The sequence below is a fragment of the Ursus americanus genome, chromosome 30, assembly GCF_024610735.1.
Source record: "Ursus americanus isolate L20-20 chromosome 30, mUrsAme1.1.p, whole genome shotgun sequence".
In the NCBI taxonomy this organism is placed as follows: Eukaryota; Metazoa; Chordata; class Mammalia; order Carnivora; family Ursidae; genus Ursus; species Ursus americanus.
Window position 1 is genome coordinate 17452828 of NC_142156.1, and position 16152 is coordinate 17468979.

Genomic DNA, 16152 nt, shown 5'->3' on the forward strand with positions numbered 1-16152 from the left:
TGCAGCATAAATTTCCAGCTACTAGAACTTTGAGCATAAGAGAATTAAAATCAGTATACTTGAGGAATAATTAGTCCTTAATTCTATATACATTGTTACTGATAAATTTTCCAAATTGTCTTATAAAATTCTAAACAGAACAGGAAACAAAAGGGAAGGGAGTTTATATAGAGAATAAGACTAGAAGTAGAAAATATTGACAAGGCAAAAAAAATTTTTTTTTTTTTTTTGCTCTGTGTGTGTGTGTGTGTGTGTGTGTCATGTTTGAAAATACAGCAAGTGGTTCTTTTGGTATTGTTTTGAGCAAAGCCAGTTTTTAACATTTTCTTTCATAACACTCAGAAATCATTAACAATTGTTTGCATATTCATTTGATATGGGTTTTTTGTTGCTCTATTTTCGGTTTGTTTCTTTTCGTTGCTTTCTTTTAACATTGGTCATGTTTCACCCTTTTTTTTCATTCCCCTGTCTGCAATCAACTTCTTCATTCCACTAAGGCTGGGCACAGAGTAAGTTTCTTCTCTTAGCTCGTACTAACAATGGTGGTTGGGTGGCTGATTACTGGGATTTCCACCCTTTTACAGTCTATCCAATAGGAAGTGGCCAAATGCCTATGCTTTGATTGGTTTGGTTCTTTATTTGAATTTAACAAGACTGCCATTTCCAGGATCTTTTGCTGTCTCAAAAGACTATAAACTTTGTCTAACCTGAACTGTCAAAAGTGTGGAATTTGGGCAAGTACACTCCTCAAAGTATGACATTTGTTATGTGACATTATTTCCCAATAACTTAGTCATCTACATGAAACAAGAGTCTTAGTAAGAATCTTTACTAATTTGAAATAATTTTTGTTTGCTCATTTATATAGTTATATTTTTAAGCTGCTAATAATCTGGGTACACTTGGGCGTAATCCATAATACATGATAGAATTGAGGTCATCGATCATTATAAAGTATCATGTCATACTAATATTCTTTGTAGCACATTTAGATTGAACAGCCCATTCATTATCAGTCTCAAAGATTTTCATCCTGCAATACACATATACCGTTTATGAGTTTCAGGTTCTTTTTTTTTTTTTTTTAATAGAAATCTATGTTTTACCTTTTTCTCAAATGCCAGCTTCCCACATTAATTATGTACTTCAATCCATATCTGAAGGGATCCCCCTCTAAAGATGAAGATTGTTCTCTCTCCAGGTACTTTTGCATTGATTACCGATGAGGATGGAAACTTCATAGTGGTTTTTAGTTTTACAATAAGATGTTTTATCCACTAAGATCTGGATTGAAACAATTAAGTCATTGAACAAATACCAGCTGAAACTACTCTTTAAAAAGAAGAAACTTATTTAACAATTTCTTTTTAAAGTGTGCTAATTTTTTAACCTTGTGTTACTTCAGTTACTCTGTGTCCTGAGTTCTTTTCCTTTGTAATCATGTTGATATTTGTTGCAAAATGAATTGTTTGTTTTAGTAATAATTTTAGTTTCACACATTTTGTTTTGATTAATTTCAGTTTACAAAGTCTGTGGTGGCAAAACTATTTTCTGTTTTTATTCTACTTTAGATATGTTTTCTTGGATGATATTAAGGAATAGTCATGCCTTCTTTAAAAGCAGTTAAAGGGCATGTACATTTATGGATGGGATGTCTGTATGGGAAGACATCCTGTTACAGAATGGTGTTTATACTAATCAACATGAAGAAATTGATTGTTGTTCAAAATGACGTTTTGACAATATTCCATTAAATGACTGAATTAAGTAATGTTTATATGTCAATTTTTGAAATTATAAAATTAAAATTTTACAGGATTGAGGTTTTTTATTCTGTTATACTTAAGTGAAAAATTTATTTTTGTCATCTGAGACTGTATTGCAACTCTAAACTACCTCCTGCTAAATTCATCACTTATTTAGCTGACCTCTTTCTCTCTCTCTCTCTCTCTCTCTTTTTTTTTTTTTTTTTTTTTAATGCTCTAATGCACATGAAAGACCGTGATAATGTTATTTTAAGTTTGGGAACCAAACTGAGGGTACATAGGCCATTTAATCCAGACAGTAGAAGTATGACAGGATTTCTAATAAGGAAAGAGGAGAGAACAGAGATCATAATTCAAAAGCACGTGTTTGTCCTATTGAGACTCTTTGAAACGTAGGCTGTTTTTCTTCCTTTGTACTATATGGCTAATAGTTTTTGGTAACAAATATTGTAAATTTTGTTTACTTTTCTCCAAATTATTTAGTAAACATAAGTTATAGAATTAAGTTTTTTTTCTATCACTACATTTTTAACAATTGTCTTTATTAATGTTCCTGGAACATAGGAACCTGTACATTATGTTTTACATTATAGCTGCAGAAATAGGAATTACCATATCACTCAAAAATGCCAAACTCCATAGGACCCCATAGTATATTTCATTTTGCAGTTTTTAAAACTCAGTGTCATTTATAGGTCTCTAAATGAATTGCTTTAGAAAGCCTGATTTTATTCTTGGTAAATAGAATGATGCCCTGTATTGTGTACGCACACTGTTATGACCAAAATAAAATAAGGCTGATTAGAACAGAATATGTTACCGTATGTGTCTTTGTTTAAATGGTCATAAGAACGGTATGGATAACTTCTGCTCCTTTGGGTTCTGGAATCTCTGCTTAGTTAGTTTAAAAGGGGAGTTAAGAGAGGAGAACATCTTGTTTTGACGTCATGTTTGACATTACACCTTGTCTCACCTTGACACTTTAAAGTTGGTGTTGGTATTAGGAGACCTGCACATCCCACACCGGTGCAACAGTTTGCCAGCTAAATTCAAAAAACTGCTGGTGCCAGGAAAGATTCAGCATATTCTCTGTACTGGAAACCTTTGCACCAAAGAGAGTTATGACTATCTCAAGACTCTGGCCGGTGATGTTCATATTGTGAGAGGAGACTTCGATGAGGTGATGTATTATTTCTTTCCATTCACAAATATTTCTTTTCTTGATTCTTACATATATAAGCTTTATCCTTTACACCTGAGTTTCTCAGCTGTCGCGGTCTTTTTCTTGTGGTTGTTAACTTCCCAAATACAAATTTACTACACATACTTGTCCCTGACTACTCAGTAAACATATTAAATACTTGTTCTAAACTAAATTGATATGGAATAAAAGTGATTTTGTCACTATTTTTGTAGTACTGTCATTTAGTTTATAAAATTTTTATTACAGACTTCTCACCACCACCTCTACTGCCCTGTTCCAAGCCACCATATCACTTTCCTGTATTCCAACTTCCTCGTTCTACCCTTCCTCCATAACTTTGTTCTCCAAGTGGCAACCAGTGTGATCCTTTTTAGGTGAAGTAAGATCACATCACCATTATGCTGAAAGCCCTGCTGTGGCTCTCTAACTCCAGGGTTAACTACAAAGGGGCATGAGGAAGTGGGAGGATGTGATAAAACTGTTCTGGGTCTTGATTGTGGCAGAGCTTACATAACTGTATGCGTTTGTCAAAACCCCTTGAATTAAAAAGAGTAATTTTACTCTGTGTGAATTATACCTCAATAAACCTGACTTTAAAGAACAAAGTTAGAAGTTCTGGGATTGCAGCTTTGCCCACTAGTTAATAATGAGATTTTAGGCAAATTGCATCCTCTTTCTGGCCTCAGTTTCCTCTATGTAAATATGATTGGAATAGATGATTTTTAAGACCCCAACCCATACTAATGTTATATGATTTAGCATGATAAATCTGATGTGTGAAGAATTCCCTTTGTGTTTCTGGGAATATAAGCTTTGTCAAAATCATTTAACTTCATTGGTGATGTTTACTGGTTCTCCTTTATATGAAACTGAATAAGCATCATGTCTTTTTTTTTTTTTTTTTTTTTTTTTTTAGTGGATTTTAAAAAAGAATTCAGATAACCTTTCACCTGGGGGCAAAAGACAGGGAGATGAGAAGGGAAGGGGCAGATTTCTTGTCAATAAATACAATATAGGTTTGGTTTGTTAAAAACATATTTGGGGTTCTGTTTGTGTTGTGCTAAAGACAGTTTCAACAGCAAGAATTAAATTTTTTTGCTTCTGATTTGCTAAATTCACAGACCCTGGAACCATACTACCAGGGTTTGGATCTTGGCTCAACCACTTACTAACGTGTGGGCAAGTTATTTTAACCTCTCTCTGCTTTGGTTTCCTCATCCATAAAATGGGGGTCATAAGAGAAGCTACCTCATAGGATTGTATTAAATAGGTTGATATTTAGAAAGCCCTTAGAGCCTGCTTCATACTAAGTGCTATATGAGTGTTAACTATCATTATTAATTGAAGCCATCTATATAATTATTAAAGTCTGGGATATAATTTGAACACACCTAACTTATAGGTCATATCCCTAGGATTCTTAGGTAGAAGAAACTCACAAATTTGGGGGAATAATTATTCTCTACAGCATTCCCCAAAGAACCGATAGTCTGTTAAAAAAAAAAAAAAAGATAAACACGAGGCAGGGATTGCATGATAAATTCCAGTTTACCTGGAATAAGTTTTTTTTTTTTTTTTTTTCCTAGAAACAAGTTAACCTTCACGATGGGGGAAGTTTGTCGTATAACTCCACGGCAACATGCCATAAAGGCAGCTGTTTCTTTTTTTTTTTTTTAAGATTTTATTTATATATTTGACAGAGATAGAGACAGCCAGCGAGAGAGGGAACACAAGCAGGGGGAGTGGGAGAGGCAGAAGCAGGCTCATAGTGGAGGAGCCTGATGTGGGGCTCGATCCCAGAATGCCGGGATCACGCCCTGAGCCCAAGGCAGACGCTTAACAACTACATCATCCAGGCACCCCAAGTTATGTTTTGAACATAGTCGTAGCCTTAGAGACTGAGGAAAAATCAAATATTTAATAAATGTGTTGGTTGTGGAGCACTGTATCAAAATATCCACAGGGGATTAAATATTGAACCAGGTTGTTTTTAAACATCAATATCTCTAAAAATATATATATTTATGTCTGTTTCTTATTTTAGAATCTGAATTATCCAGAACAGAAAGTTGTGACTGTTGGGCAGTTCAAAATTGGTTTGATCCATGGGCATCAAGTTATTCCATGGGGAGATATGGCCAGCTTAGCCCTGTTGCAGAGGCAGTTTGATGTAGACATTCTTATCTCGGGACACACACACAAATTTGAAGCATTTGAGCATGAAAATAAATTCTACATTAACCCAGGTTCTGCCACCGGAGCATATAATGCCTTGGAAACGTGAGTAGTAATTTGGGGATTTGGGGATTTTTAAAAATTATTAGTTTCATGTGTGTCATTTCATAAAGGAGAAATGCAACCATTTCAATAATTATAGCCTTTTGGGCAATCTTCTTTTGGTGATTATTTTCAATATATAACAACTAGAATTCTCTGTGAATCCAAATTGTTGTAAATTGAAATTTTTAGTGCTGGTGCTTTTTAGTACGAAACACTGACATTATTTATATTTTCTTCCAGAAACATTATTCCTTCATTTGTGTTGATGGACATCCAGGCTTCTACAGTTGTCACTTACGTGTATCAACTAATTGGAGATGATGTGAAAGTAGAACGAATTGAATACAAAAAATCTTAAAAGCCAGGCCTGTCTTGCTGGGTGGTTGTTTTTTTTCATTCCCCTGTTCAAATCAAGTAATTAAACATTTATGAGGCACAAAATTGTATCACTTTTATAATATTTTGCAGTAAAATATATCGTCTAGTGTTAATACAATGTTCTAAGCTTCTTGTAAACTATAAGAATATATTCCGTTTCCATATATGATTTCTATGAAAAAAAGTCCATCACACAGTAAATGGTCATGTGTTAAGAAAAATTTATCCTTGTAAATATCTTCAAAGTTGATATCTGGAACTTTATTACAGAAGTAGTGCATGAGGAAGAAAAATCTAGACTTTCTTGTATACACTTTTCTCTCCAGTAATAAACAGTTACCTTTCATTTATACTTTCTTGATAAACTGTGTTTTAATTTTTAAAAATCATAAAAATGAGAGACCGTATGAAACTGCACCAGAGCATTAAAGTGATGAGGTAGATGGGTTGACCTTTCAGGGCTCTCTCATTTCTTAAAATGTTCTGGGTCAAAATGTTGGGCTCAGATTTTATTTTCTAAAGAATATACTACACTCACATATTAGCAATAATTTCTCAAAAACTGTTGGTTTAAATTGCCCTGTTCCTATATTTCAAGTTTTAACTGTGTGTGTGTATGTATTTTTTATTTTTAATTGTTTAGAAAGGAAGCATGGTAGAGTGAATATATAACGTAAAGAATCTTCTCGGTACAGTTACTCCCAACTTACTCTAGTTTGACAGCCCAAATGTTTGGCAATTTTCATAAAGTAGGGCAAATTGATACTTCCACTTTTAAGTTGTATTCAAGGAGTAAATATTTATTAAGCACCTTTTTTGCAAGTCTATCAAATGCTATTCTGTATCAGACTATTTCAGAGTTTTCCTTAGCCCAATCAAGAAAATACTTGTAGGGGATTCTCATATTTTTGTTTTAGGACTTAATGTAAGCAGAAAAAGAATTATACAAATATTTGACAGATATAAAGAAAAATAATTCAATTTTAAGCGACAAGAAAAATTTTAATTGTGTCTAGCTAGAAACACAAGCATATATTGCACATAACTTTTATTACACAGATATCATTAGTACATGGAACTACATCAAACCAGTTAATTACACTGTTGTAAATGTTTCTGAACAAACTAAAATTACCTAATGACTTCATGGTGAATAACAATACTATCCTTAATGTAGAAAGAGGACACAATTCACAACCCTTCCCCCCCCTTTGGCACCTCATCAATTCACAAGACAAGACTGTCAAATTCACATCAGATGTTCTCCTTGTTCTTCAATTGACATCGACTGCATACACTTATTTAGTAAATCTTCTTCCTTTTTTTCTTCATTCATGTATGATTCAGAATCATTTGTAGAAACTGAAAGAAAAAGAGTTTATAATGTCTGTTTTGGAAACAAAGATGTATTTCGTCCTGAGTATTGAGACTTGTATATAAGAACAACCTTCAAAATGACTACCTTAGTAATAAGCCTTTCACAAAAACAAATGGCCTGCAATTATCAAAACTTAACCACTTCCCCCTTCCTCCAAATCTCTTACTTTTTAAAATAAGATACCCAGTAAGTATTCAAGCCATGTTATTGTATAGCAAATTTTCTGTTACTAAGTCCTATTTTGTCTTCACTTGTCAAAATCTTTTGGTTATAGCTTCAGCTTTCTCCTCTCATAGTTTCAGCATTGTCCTCTCCTTAAGCATTAAGTTCCGACTCCACTCTTCTCTCAGGGACCACAGGGACTTCCCCCCTACCTGGGGTTCCTCCAGCTATTATTTTTGAACCCAGACTTACTTTTTCCCCTGCTGTTTCCCTCATTTTTTGAACTGTCACCCAGCAATGGGATAGGAGTTCAGAAGGCCTAACTTCCCTACTTCCTGTTTACTTCCCTACTCATTATAGGAACAACTATGAAATTGTTTAACTTCCACTTAATCCTCTCCACTTTATCAATTCTGAGGCATACTTCTGAGCATTCTATCTTCCCCTTTTGCCCTTTTCATTTTGTAGTATTCTGCACTTGTAGGATCCTTTATACTGATAACTTACCAACTCTGGATTTATCTGAGTTGCTCCGCAAAATTTTGATACAACTTGGTTGGCTTGCTTCCACTGGTTTGTTGAATGTTAAAATTATATAGGTGATACAGCCCTTCATAAACTATGATGCCATACAAAATATGTTGTTCATCCAAAAATGGCACTATCTCATAAAAGTGCTATGGCTTGAAAAAGTCACGTTTGTGGTTCTGGGTTCCAACAAATTCATTCTGTTAAAGTCTCTGACCTTGATATTCTACCTTTGCTTAGAACGACCTTGAATTTTACTCCCCTGAGCAGTATGTTCTCTTAAATGAAAGCAGAAACTATATTTCATACTCATTTGGAGAATTAAAGGCAAATTACATTCTAAATTTTTAATATCTTCTGTGATAGAAATGAAATTATTGGGTTTAATATTTTTTAAGCATAAGATCTTACAAAAATGCGTATTTTTAAAATTCCACATTTACCTGATTGCATGAACAGTTTGCTTGGTTTTCTAAAAATCTTCAGTGACTTACATCTTGTTTTAGATGCATATCCAGTTTTTAAACTGTAAGAAAGAGAAGCATCTTCTCAACAGCTGTCTAATGCATGTGGAGGACCATACGAATTCTTTTTATTAAGCTGCCAGCATCACCAAAAAGACTCTCAGTCTCCTATGACTTAATAACCCTGAAATGCAAAGCTAAATATTGTAGTGCAGGTTGAATAATCAGGCCTCTTATTCTTTTCCTTAATTCCTTTTTTTGTTTATAGTATTCTCCTGTGCAGAAGCAACCATATGCTCCTTTTGGAAGTGTTTGTGTTATTTCGAATTTGAGTGGGAATTACTGAAAAGGGCAGTCTTGCAGATCTCTAGCTGTTCAAGAAATTTTTACAATTCCACAAGATGTGTTCTAAAAGGAGTGGCATATCCCAGTCAGATCAGTAAAGAGACCATAAGATAAGATCCTTTAGTGCTTTTTGTCTAACAAATTCTGAATTTAGCCCAATGAACATATCAGGAAACAAGCTTTAATCTCATTTAGCTACCCTTCAAATAAAATTGGGGTATATTTTCCTCCTTTTAAACAATAAGAAACAGACCCTTCTTTGTTTCTCACTGGTCGCCAAAGGGAATGCTGTAGGATCATTTCAGGTGCGGGTGCAGCTGCCATGTTAGGAGGCCCTGAGTCCACTCTCTCCAGTTGGTGTCGCCATGTGGTGCAGGGGTAATGCTGCTTCTGTGAGTAACGAGAACTGAGGCGGCTCCTGTGATGAGTGAGGATACCTGTCATACAGATCACCTCAGTTAGAAAACCCTCTGCTTTCTTGTGAGAACTAGTGAGAAACTAACGAGGTGCACCTGCCTGGCTTTTGCGTGTGCTGGATCACGTGCATGTACTGCCTCTTCATTAGCGTCCGCAGGTAGTTGGCATTGTAGATCTTAGCAATGCCGCACAGATAACGCTTCTGGCCTGTGGTGAGGTCCGGATGCTAAAAGACAAACAAGATTTATAGGCACTGTAGAACAAGAGGTTGGCGGGGCGCCTGGGTGGCGCAGTCGTTAAGCGTCTGCCTTCGGCTCAGGGCGTGATCCCAGCGTTCTGGGATCGAGCCCCACATCAGGCTCCTCCGCTGGGAGCCTGCTTCTTCCTCTCCCACTTCCCCTGCTTGTGTTCCCTCTCTCGCTGGCTGTCTCTCTATGTCAAATTAATAAATAAAATCTTTAAAAAAAAAAAAAAAAAAGAACAAGAGGTTGGCAGTATTCCTTATCTGAAAGGATGAATGTTCAGGAGAGCTGTACCATCTTACATTTTGCTTATTCAAATTCAGCTATGCTAATAGGGCCACGAAGAGAAAGAAATGGCCATTTAAACAGCACAAGTGACTCCGCCTGCTGTTTCCACTCAAGTGATTCAGATGCATCTGCGGTGTGAGAACCACTGCCCTAGAAGAATAAGGAGAGTAGGGATATGCTGTTCCGTCAGTGAGTCTTAGTTCCTGGGTGCCTCTCAGTGAGCGTAGGCATCTTGCCTTCTAAATACAATTTTTGAGGTATCCTGTGGTATCTAAAAGCAACTCAACCACTCTACTTAGTCTTAACTAAAGAAACAGTCTTTTCTAGCACCAGAAGAATAACTGTGTTGTACAGACTAAGGGATAGTCTATTGGTCTTTGGTAAAGTAATTTTAACTAAGATTTTTACTTGCTGATTTTAGAAGGTAACACTCACTTGAAATGCAAGACTCCACTGTACATGTATGTGGGTATACACACACAGGATTTACTGTGACATCCAGAGAAAACTCAAACATTTTGGTCAAAAAATTGACCAATTTACACAGATCTGTTATAACCTTCATTTGCATTGCTCTCACAAGGATACTTCTGGCAGTTATGACCCTTAATGGGTAATAGAGGTTCAAGAGTTGTAAAATGCTTACTGCCATTTTCTTTACTTTCTTGCTTCTAATTCTGCAGACCTTCAGTGGAATCTATGAGTTTGAGTTTCCGTCTCTAGAATGTAACTTTCCTTAGGGGTGTTGAGCTTCCGGAGTAAAGGTACATTAGATCTCAAGTATCATAAAGCCCTGAAAGGGCTTGTCTTCTGAAGTGCCTTACCCTCTAAGTAGCTTATCTTCAATAAAAAGTTCATCTCTGAATACAAAGAATTTGGTACTTACACAAAGTATTGGTATTTAGTTAGCATACCTTTAGAAAGGACGCATCTGTCATTGATTTAGGGATGTGAATTGCTTGAATTTGAGGAGTTTTCCACAACTCTTGCAGCTTGGCTATGTGTGTGTTCACTTTGTGTCCATCTTTGATTCTGTCTGTAGGCAAGGACATTATTTGAATTTCATGAGCAAACATCAGCTCAACAAATTGAGTATTAATATCTATATATTTATTGTGTCTGATTATCCTGGAGTAGTAGTATGAGTCATTCTGTTAAATTTGAAGAGACTGATATGGCCATTTGGTTTTAGAGCATAAAAAACTCTAAGTTATTTATAAATATTTACTATATATATATATCATTATATATATAGACTACATTATTTGGAACTCAGCTGAGATGCAAACTGTTGATGGTAGTTTATTTTTGTTAGCTAATTGTATGTCAGACCACATTAAACAGGAATATACAGTATTACAAGATTTACAACAATATTTTATCATTCATTTGCCTTTAGCATATAGTATTAAACAAGATAGAATAACACAAATTTTATATCTTTAATGAGGCAGTGTTAAAAGGAAGGGCTTTACAGAATTTTACTAAAACTTATTTTTACACAATTTCAGTTATTTTAATGTTTTTAATATTGATGTGGGTAGATTAAAAGAACAGTCATTTAATAAAGATAAAAGTTGACATATATCTAGAAGAATGAAATTGGTTTTCAGTTTCAGACATAATTGAAATCAGTAACTTAATTTAGGGTATAAACTTCAGTAGCAGTTTGGGGAAAAACATCTGGGAAAATTTAACCAGTATATAACTCTTTGTAACACTACCCTTCTTCCCACACACTCCCTCCCTCCAGACAACTTTCCATCACTACCGTTAGTATCACTGTAGATCAGTTTGCATTTTCTTGAGTCTGATATAAATGGAAACATACATATATTCTGTTTGTGTCTGGCTTCTTTCACTCAACATAATTATACTGAAATCCATCAGTGTGTGATGTGTAACAATAGTTCATTCCTTTTTATTGTTGGGTTACATTCCAGTATATGTATATACACACACACACACGCACAAACATATATATATATATATATATATATATATATATATATATATATATACACACACACACACACACACACACACACACACACATATATGTGATATATATAGATATATATCACAATTTGATTATCCATCCACCTGTTGATGGACATCTGGGTTGTTTCCAGTTTTAGGCTAGTACAAATAAAGCTGGAAGAACAGATTTTTAAGTTAAAAGTTTATATATTTAGTAAGTTGAATTAAATAAGCACAATTTTGTTTCAGTATTGACAACAAAGGCCACTAAGATTTTACATATTAAACTTTAGTTATTTATTTCTTCAAGATTTTGACAAATTGGAGAGTTAATTCAGATAAGTAAGTGTTATATTTGCCTTGCTGAAAGACTAACTGGTTTGCCAACAAATGGAAAATCATCTGGAAATTATGTTATTACGACCCTTAAAATATAATCTGGAATCTGTAATAATAAAAGTTTATTTTTTAAAAAATCCTTCAAGTCATAAATGTGGGCTAATTATGTAAGAATATATTTTTTGTGTCCCTGCTAATCAGTATTTCTGAAATGTGTATTATAGCCTGGACTAAAATTTAACTTCTCAAAACTTGATAGTATTTCTTTACAGAAAATGAAACATTTAGGGGCGCCTGGGTGGCACAGCGGTTGAGCGTCTGCCTTCGGCTCAGGGCGTGATCCCGGCGTTCTGGGATCGAGCCCCACATCAGGCTCTTCCGCTATGAGCCTGCTTCTTCCTCTCCCACTCCCCCTGCTTGTGTTCCCTCTCTCACTGGCTGTCTCTATCTCTGTCGAATAAATAAATAAAATCTTTAAAAAAAAAAAAAGAAAATGAAACATTTAAAAATAATAGTTAGGGGTTCCTGGGTGGCTCAGTCAGTTAAGCAGCTGACTCTGGCTCCATGCTCAGTGGGGAGCCTGCTTGAGATTTCTCTCCCTCTGCCCCACCCCCGCTCAAATAAATAAATCTTTTTTAAAAATAATAGTTCAACTCAAAAAGAAACACCCAACTGAAAAATGGGCAAAGGACTTGACTAAACTTTGGATGGCTCCAAGGAAGATATACAAATGGCCAATAAACACATGAAAAGATGCTCACTATCACTACTCATTAGGGAAATAGAAATAAAAATAACAATGAAGTACCATTCCATACTCCTAAGGATAACTATCATTTAAAAAAATGAAAACAGGGGCGCCTGGGTGGCACAGCAGTTAAGCGTCTGCCTTCTGCTCAGGGCGTGATCCCGGCGTTATGGGATCGAGCCCCACATCAGGCTCTTCTGCTATGAGCCTGCTTCTTCCTCTCCCACTCCCCCTGCTTGTGTTCCCTCTCTCGCTGGCTGTCTCTATCTCTGTCGAATAAATAAATAAAATCTTTAAAAAAAAAATGAAAACAAGTGTTAGCTAGCATGTGGAGAAACTCAGACTGTGTCCGTTGCTGGTGAGAATGTAAAATGGTGCAGCTGCTGGGGAAACAGTGTGGTGGTTCCTCAAAATATTAAACAGAATAATCACCATATGATCCAGCAATTCCATTTAAAAACAACCACATTATTTATATGTATATATGCATTTTTATGCATGTATATACAAATAGGTATGTGTCTTTGTATTTTTCTCAAGTAACTGTAAGGACTATACATTTTCCAAGGAAAAGTAAAGTGAATCCAGGTTTATGTATCATTGAATTGAAATTGCTCCCCCCCCCACAAAAAAAATTTAGTGAGATGCCTTTGGGGGTTTGTCTTACTCTCTCAATTCCAGCAGCTTTATCCTTTATTTCAAGTGAGAGGAAAAATAGCAGCATTGAGAAATATTTTATGTTCTTTAAAGTTGTTCAAGTTAGAATTTTTCCCTTCAATTTATGTATAAACCCAAGGCCATACTCTGTGCTTTTCAAACATCAGTTATAAACACAGTTCTTTTCAGACTTGTTGCTATTTTGAAGTACTCTTTTTAAAATGCTTGATGTGAAGTATCTTAATAAGAGAAAAAGAACCTGCTGGATTGTTCTTTGAAAATCTTAAAGACTAAGTTCACCAGGATGCTAATAATGTCTATTTTAAAAACTCCATTATATTTGTAGTTATAGCAATATTAGCATCTCTGAACCATGTTATTTATAGGTTATTTATAACCATGTAGTTATAGCAATATTAGCATCTCTGAACCATGTTATATTTATATTTATAAAACTCCATTATATTTGTAGTTATAGCAATATTAGCATCTCTGAACCGTGTTATTTATAGGTGTTATCTACTTTATATGCTCTACTTACCAATACCTTTGGAATTCTGATAATAAGAATGTCCAGCTGATCTGTTGGGGGAAAAAAAGGATTTAAATAATATGCAATAATTGACAGTTTTATAAGCATTAAAGAAAGTATTTTAAATGAAAAAAGGACAGTACTGCATATGCTTCTTACTTTTCATGTTTCCATCAGATGGAATATTCTGCAATTTTTCTACTGTAATCCTGGTTATATCCTAATGGCTCCAGGCTTTTTCAAAGTGAGTTATCTGAGGTTTTTACCATACTAGAAAGGATTTACCTTAAGCCAGATTTGGTCTTACTTTTAAGGCCTCTTAATCTAATTCCTACATTGAGCTCAATAAAGTAGTTTGCGCTTCTGTGTTATCTGTGGTATTTCTTTGCTCTCTTTATTTTTAATAAAGTAACTTTGATATGGAAAAGACTATCTTGTTCTTTACTGTATGTAATTAAAGTATACTGGAACTGATAAACTGGTCTGGAATGTTTCTTTTTTCTTTTTTTTAAGATTTTATTTATTTACTTGTCAGAGAGAGAGAGAGAGCGCACAAGCAGGGGTAATGGCCAGCAGAAGCAGGCTCCCTCCAGAAGAAGCCCCATATAGGACTCGATCCCAGGACCCTGCAGATGCTTAACCAACTGAGCCACCCAGACATCCCAGGTCCAGAATGTTTCTATTTTTGTGCAAGTTCTTTTTTCTTTTTCAAATTAAGACAAAACACCCTTCCTTCCTGCTTCCTTCAATTTATTCAATGACCAAGTGTTCATCGATCTCCTGATATATTAGGATCCAGCACTTAGTCAAGCACTATAATGAACAGAAAAGAAAGACAAGACTCCATCTTTAACAGTCTTCCAGGGGCGCCTGGGTGCCTCAGTTGGTTAAGCAGCTCACTCTTGATTTGGGATGATCTTGGGCGTCCTCACTCAGTGGAAAGTCGGCTTGAGGATTTGCTCTCTCCCTCCGACCCTCCCCGTCCCGCGCGCGTCCGCTCTCTCTCAAATAAATAAATCTTTTTAAGAAAGTCTTCGATCCACTATATATATATATATATATATATATATATATATATATATATATATATATATATATATATATATAGTCATGGGTGCAGCAGGAGCCATGACTGTGTGCTTTTGGAGAGGAACACCCTTGCAGCTCTCACTTTTAGGGAACAAACTGATGGAAGGGATGAGAAGGTACTAAATACTAATTGTCTTCAGCATCCAGGACATAATAGTAAAAAACCTACTCAAAATAAAATGGATTTATGAAGAAAAACTTCAGTAGGAAGAAAATGTCAAGATCAAGGTGCTCTAATATTCATACGTATCTCTCTCATTGGCATTTATGAATCCCCTGGACATAAAGGTGGCTAATGTCGCACATACGGAATGATTTATTGACTTGGAAACCCTCCTTTGAGCCTCTGTTTCTGCTGGGCCCCCAACCCCCTCTTTTTGCAAGAGATCCTGAGAGGGAGACGGCGTATTTTCCAGCAGGTTTCGCAGCGCCCCCTCGGGGCAGAAAAATGCACCCAGGCAATTGTCGCAGTCACCGCGTTTAGTCACTGCACCAACACTCAACCTTACCTCACAAGCCCTTCCCCTAAACAGTGAGTCGGCTTCCATCTGTCCCACCCCAATCACAACAAAGGTTCTCCCCTCCTCCCACTTCAGTCCACCCCAGACCAGTCCATTGGAGCAGCCAGCTCCCACCCCCTCCTCCACAGGGGATCACGACCCGGGGCCGGTCGTCGTCCTCCCTAACCCCTCAGGGCCCCTCAGCCTCACCCGCCGCCGCCACCCTCGGTCCTGGCCACTGCGGGAGGCTCTGCGGAAGAGCTGCATTCTGTCCAGTCGGACACCGGACCCTGGCCGGGCATCTCCTCCCCGGTGCCCGGACCTCGAGCGGTGTGCGGAAGCGGCTTTGCCCTCTCCCCTCCCCCGTCAGCACGCGTGCGTCAGGCTGGACGATATTGGGGGTGAAGAGGCGGACGCCGTATTCTAGCCCCCTCCGATGCGCTCCGGACACTGCCCGAATAGCTTCGGGAGAGCGGGGAGGGCAGATGCACGACACTGGAATTAAATTGGGGGAGGGGCAGGAGTTCTTTAGCTGATTGAGCGTTTGCACGGTTTGTGGAAGGGATTAGTCACGGGAAGGAAATATACATGCCCTCTAAAACAGGAGATGCCTTCCCCCTTAGTATTCCAGACCCTTTACAAATTTGCAAATCTTGAGTGTCACCATATAGGTCAAACATCAGGACGCAAACCAAGGACCAAAGTCCCCGGCGCAGGGATGCAGGGTTAGCCGTTATCCGTTATCACCAAGGCAACCAGGCGTCTCTACTATCCCAACCGCCAATTTCCGCCAACTACTTCTGCGCACACGCAAACCGCCCTCCCTCCCCACTCCGCTCCACGCCCCGCCTCTCT

At 36.7% G+C, this 16152-nt stretch overlaps 2 protein-coding genes across 3 annotated transcripts; one reads left to right on the top strand and one right to left on the bottom strand.

The window, feature by feature from the left end:
* Positions 1-503: 503 nt before the first annotated feature.
* On the top strand, positions 504-5980 carry VPS29 (VPS29 retromer complex component; the record flags this gene model as incomplete). The annotated part of the gene is made up of 4 exons (XM_045777091.2): positions 504-509; positions 2755-2946; positions 5015-5250; positions 5491-5980. Coding segments are annotated over 4 exons (552 nt in total), but the record flags the coding sequence as incomplete, so codon positions are not given.
* Positions 5981-6609: 629 nt separating this feature from the next.
* Positions 6610-16033, bottom strand: FAM216A (family with sequence similarity 216 member A). 2 transcript variants are annotated; one of them, XM_045777076.2, is made up of 7 exons: positions 15508-16033; positions 13724-13758; positions 10367-10488; positions 9022-9148; positions 8759-8942; positions 8140-8222; positions 6610-6990 (listed from the first exon to the last, which is right to left on the bottom strand). In XM_045777076.2, the coding sequence occupies exons 1-7, from the start codon at positions 15597-15599 to the stop codon at positions 6878-6880; spliced, it is 756 nt and encodes a 251-aa protein (XP_045633032.1). In that variant the 5' UTR covers positions 15600-16033; the 3' UTR covers positions 6610-6877. The 2 variants fall into 2 exon arrangements, with proteins under 2 accessions (XP_045633032.1, XP_045633022.1); XM_045777066.2 differs by having other exon boundaries at positions 13718-13758; positions 15508-16020.
* Positions 16034-16152: the final 119 nt, after the last annotated feature.

Coding starts and splice junctions, on each gene's coding strand:
- FAM216A (XM_045777066.2), bottom strand. CDS start 15,599: ATGCCCGGCCAGGGTCCGGTGTCCGACTGGACAGAATGCAGCTCTTCC. Junction 10,489..13,717: donor TCAGAATTCCAAAGGTATTG/GTAAGTAGAGCA, acceptor CCTTGCCTACAG/ACAGAATCAAAGATGGACAC. Junction 8,943..9,021: donor CCAGCACACGCAAAAGCCAG/GCAGGTGCACCT, acceptor TCTGTATGACAG/GTATCCTCACTCATCACAGG.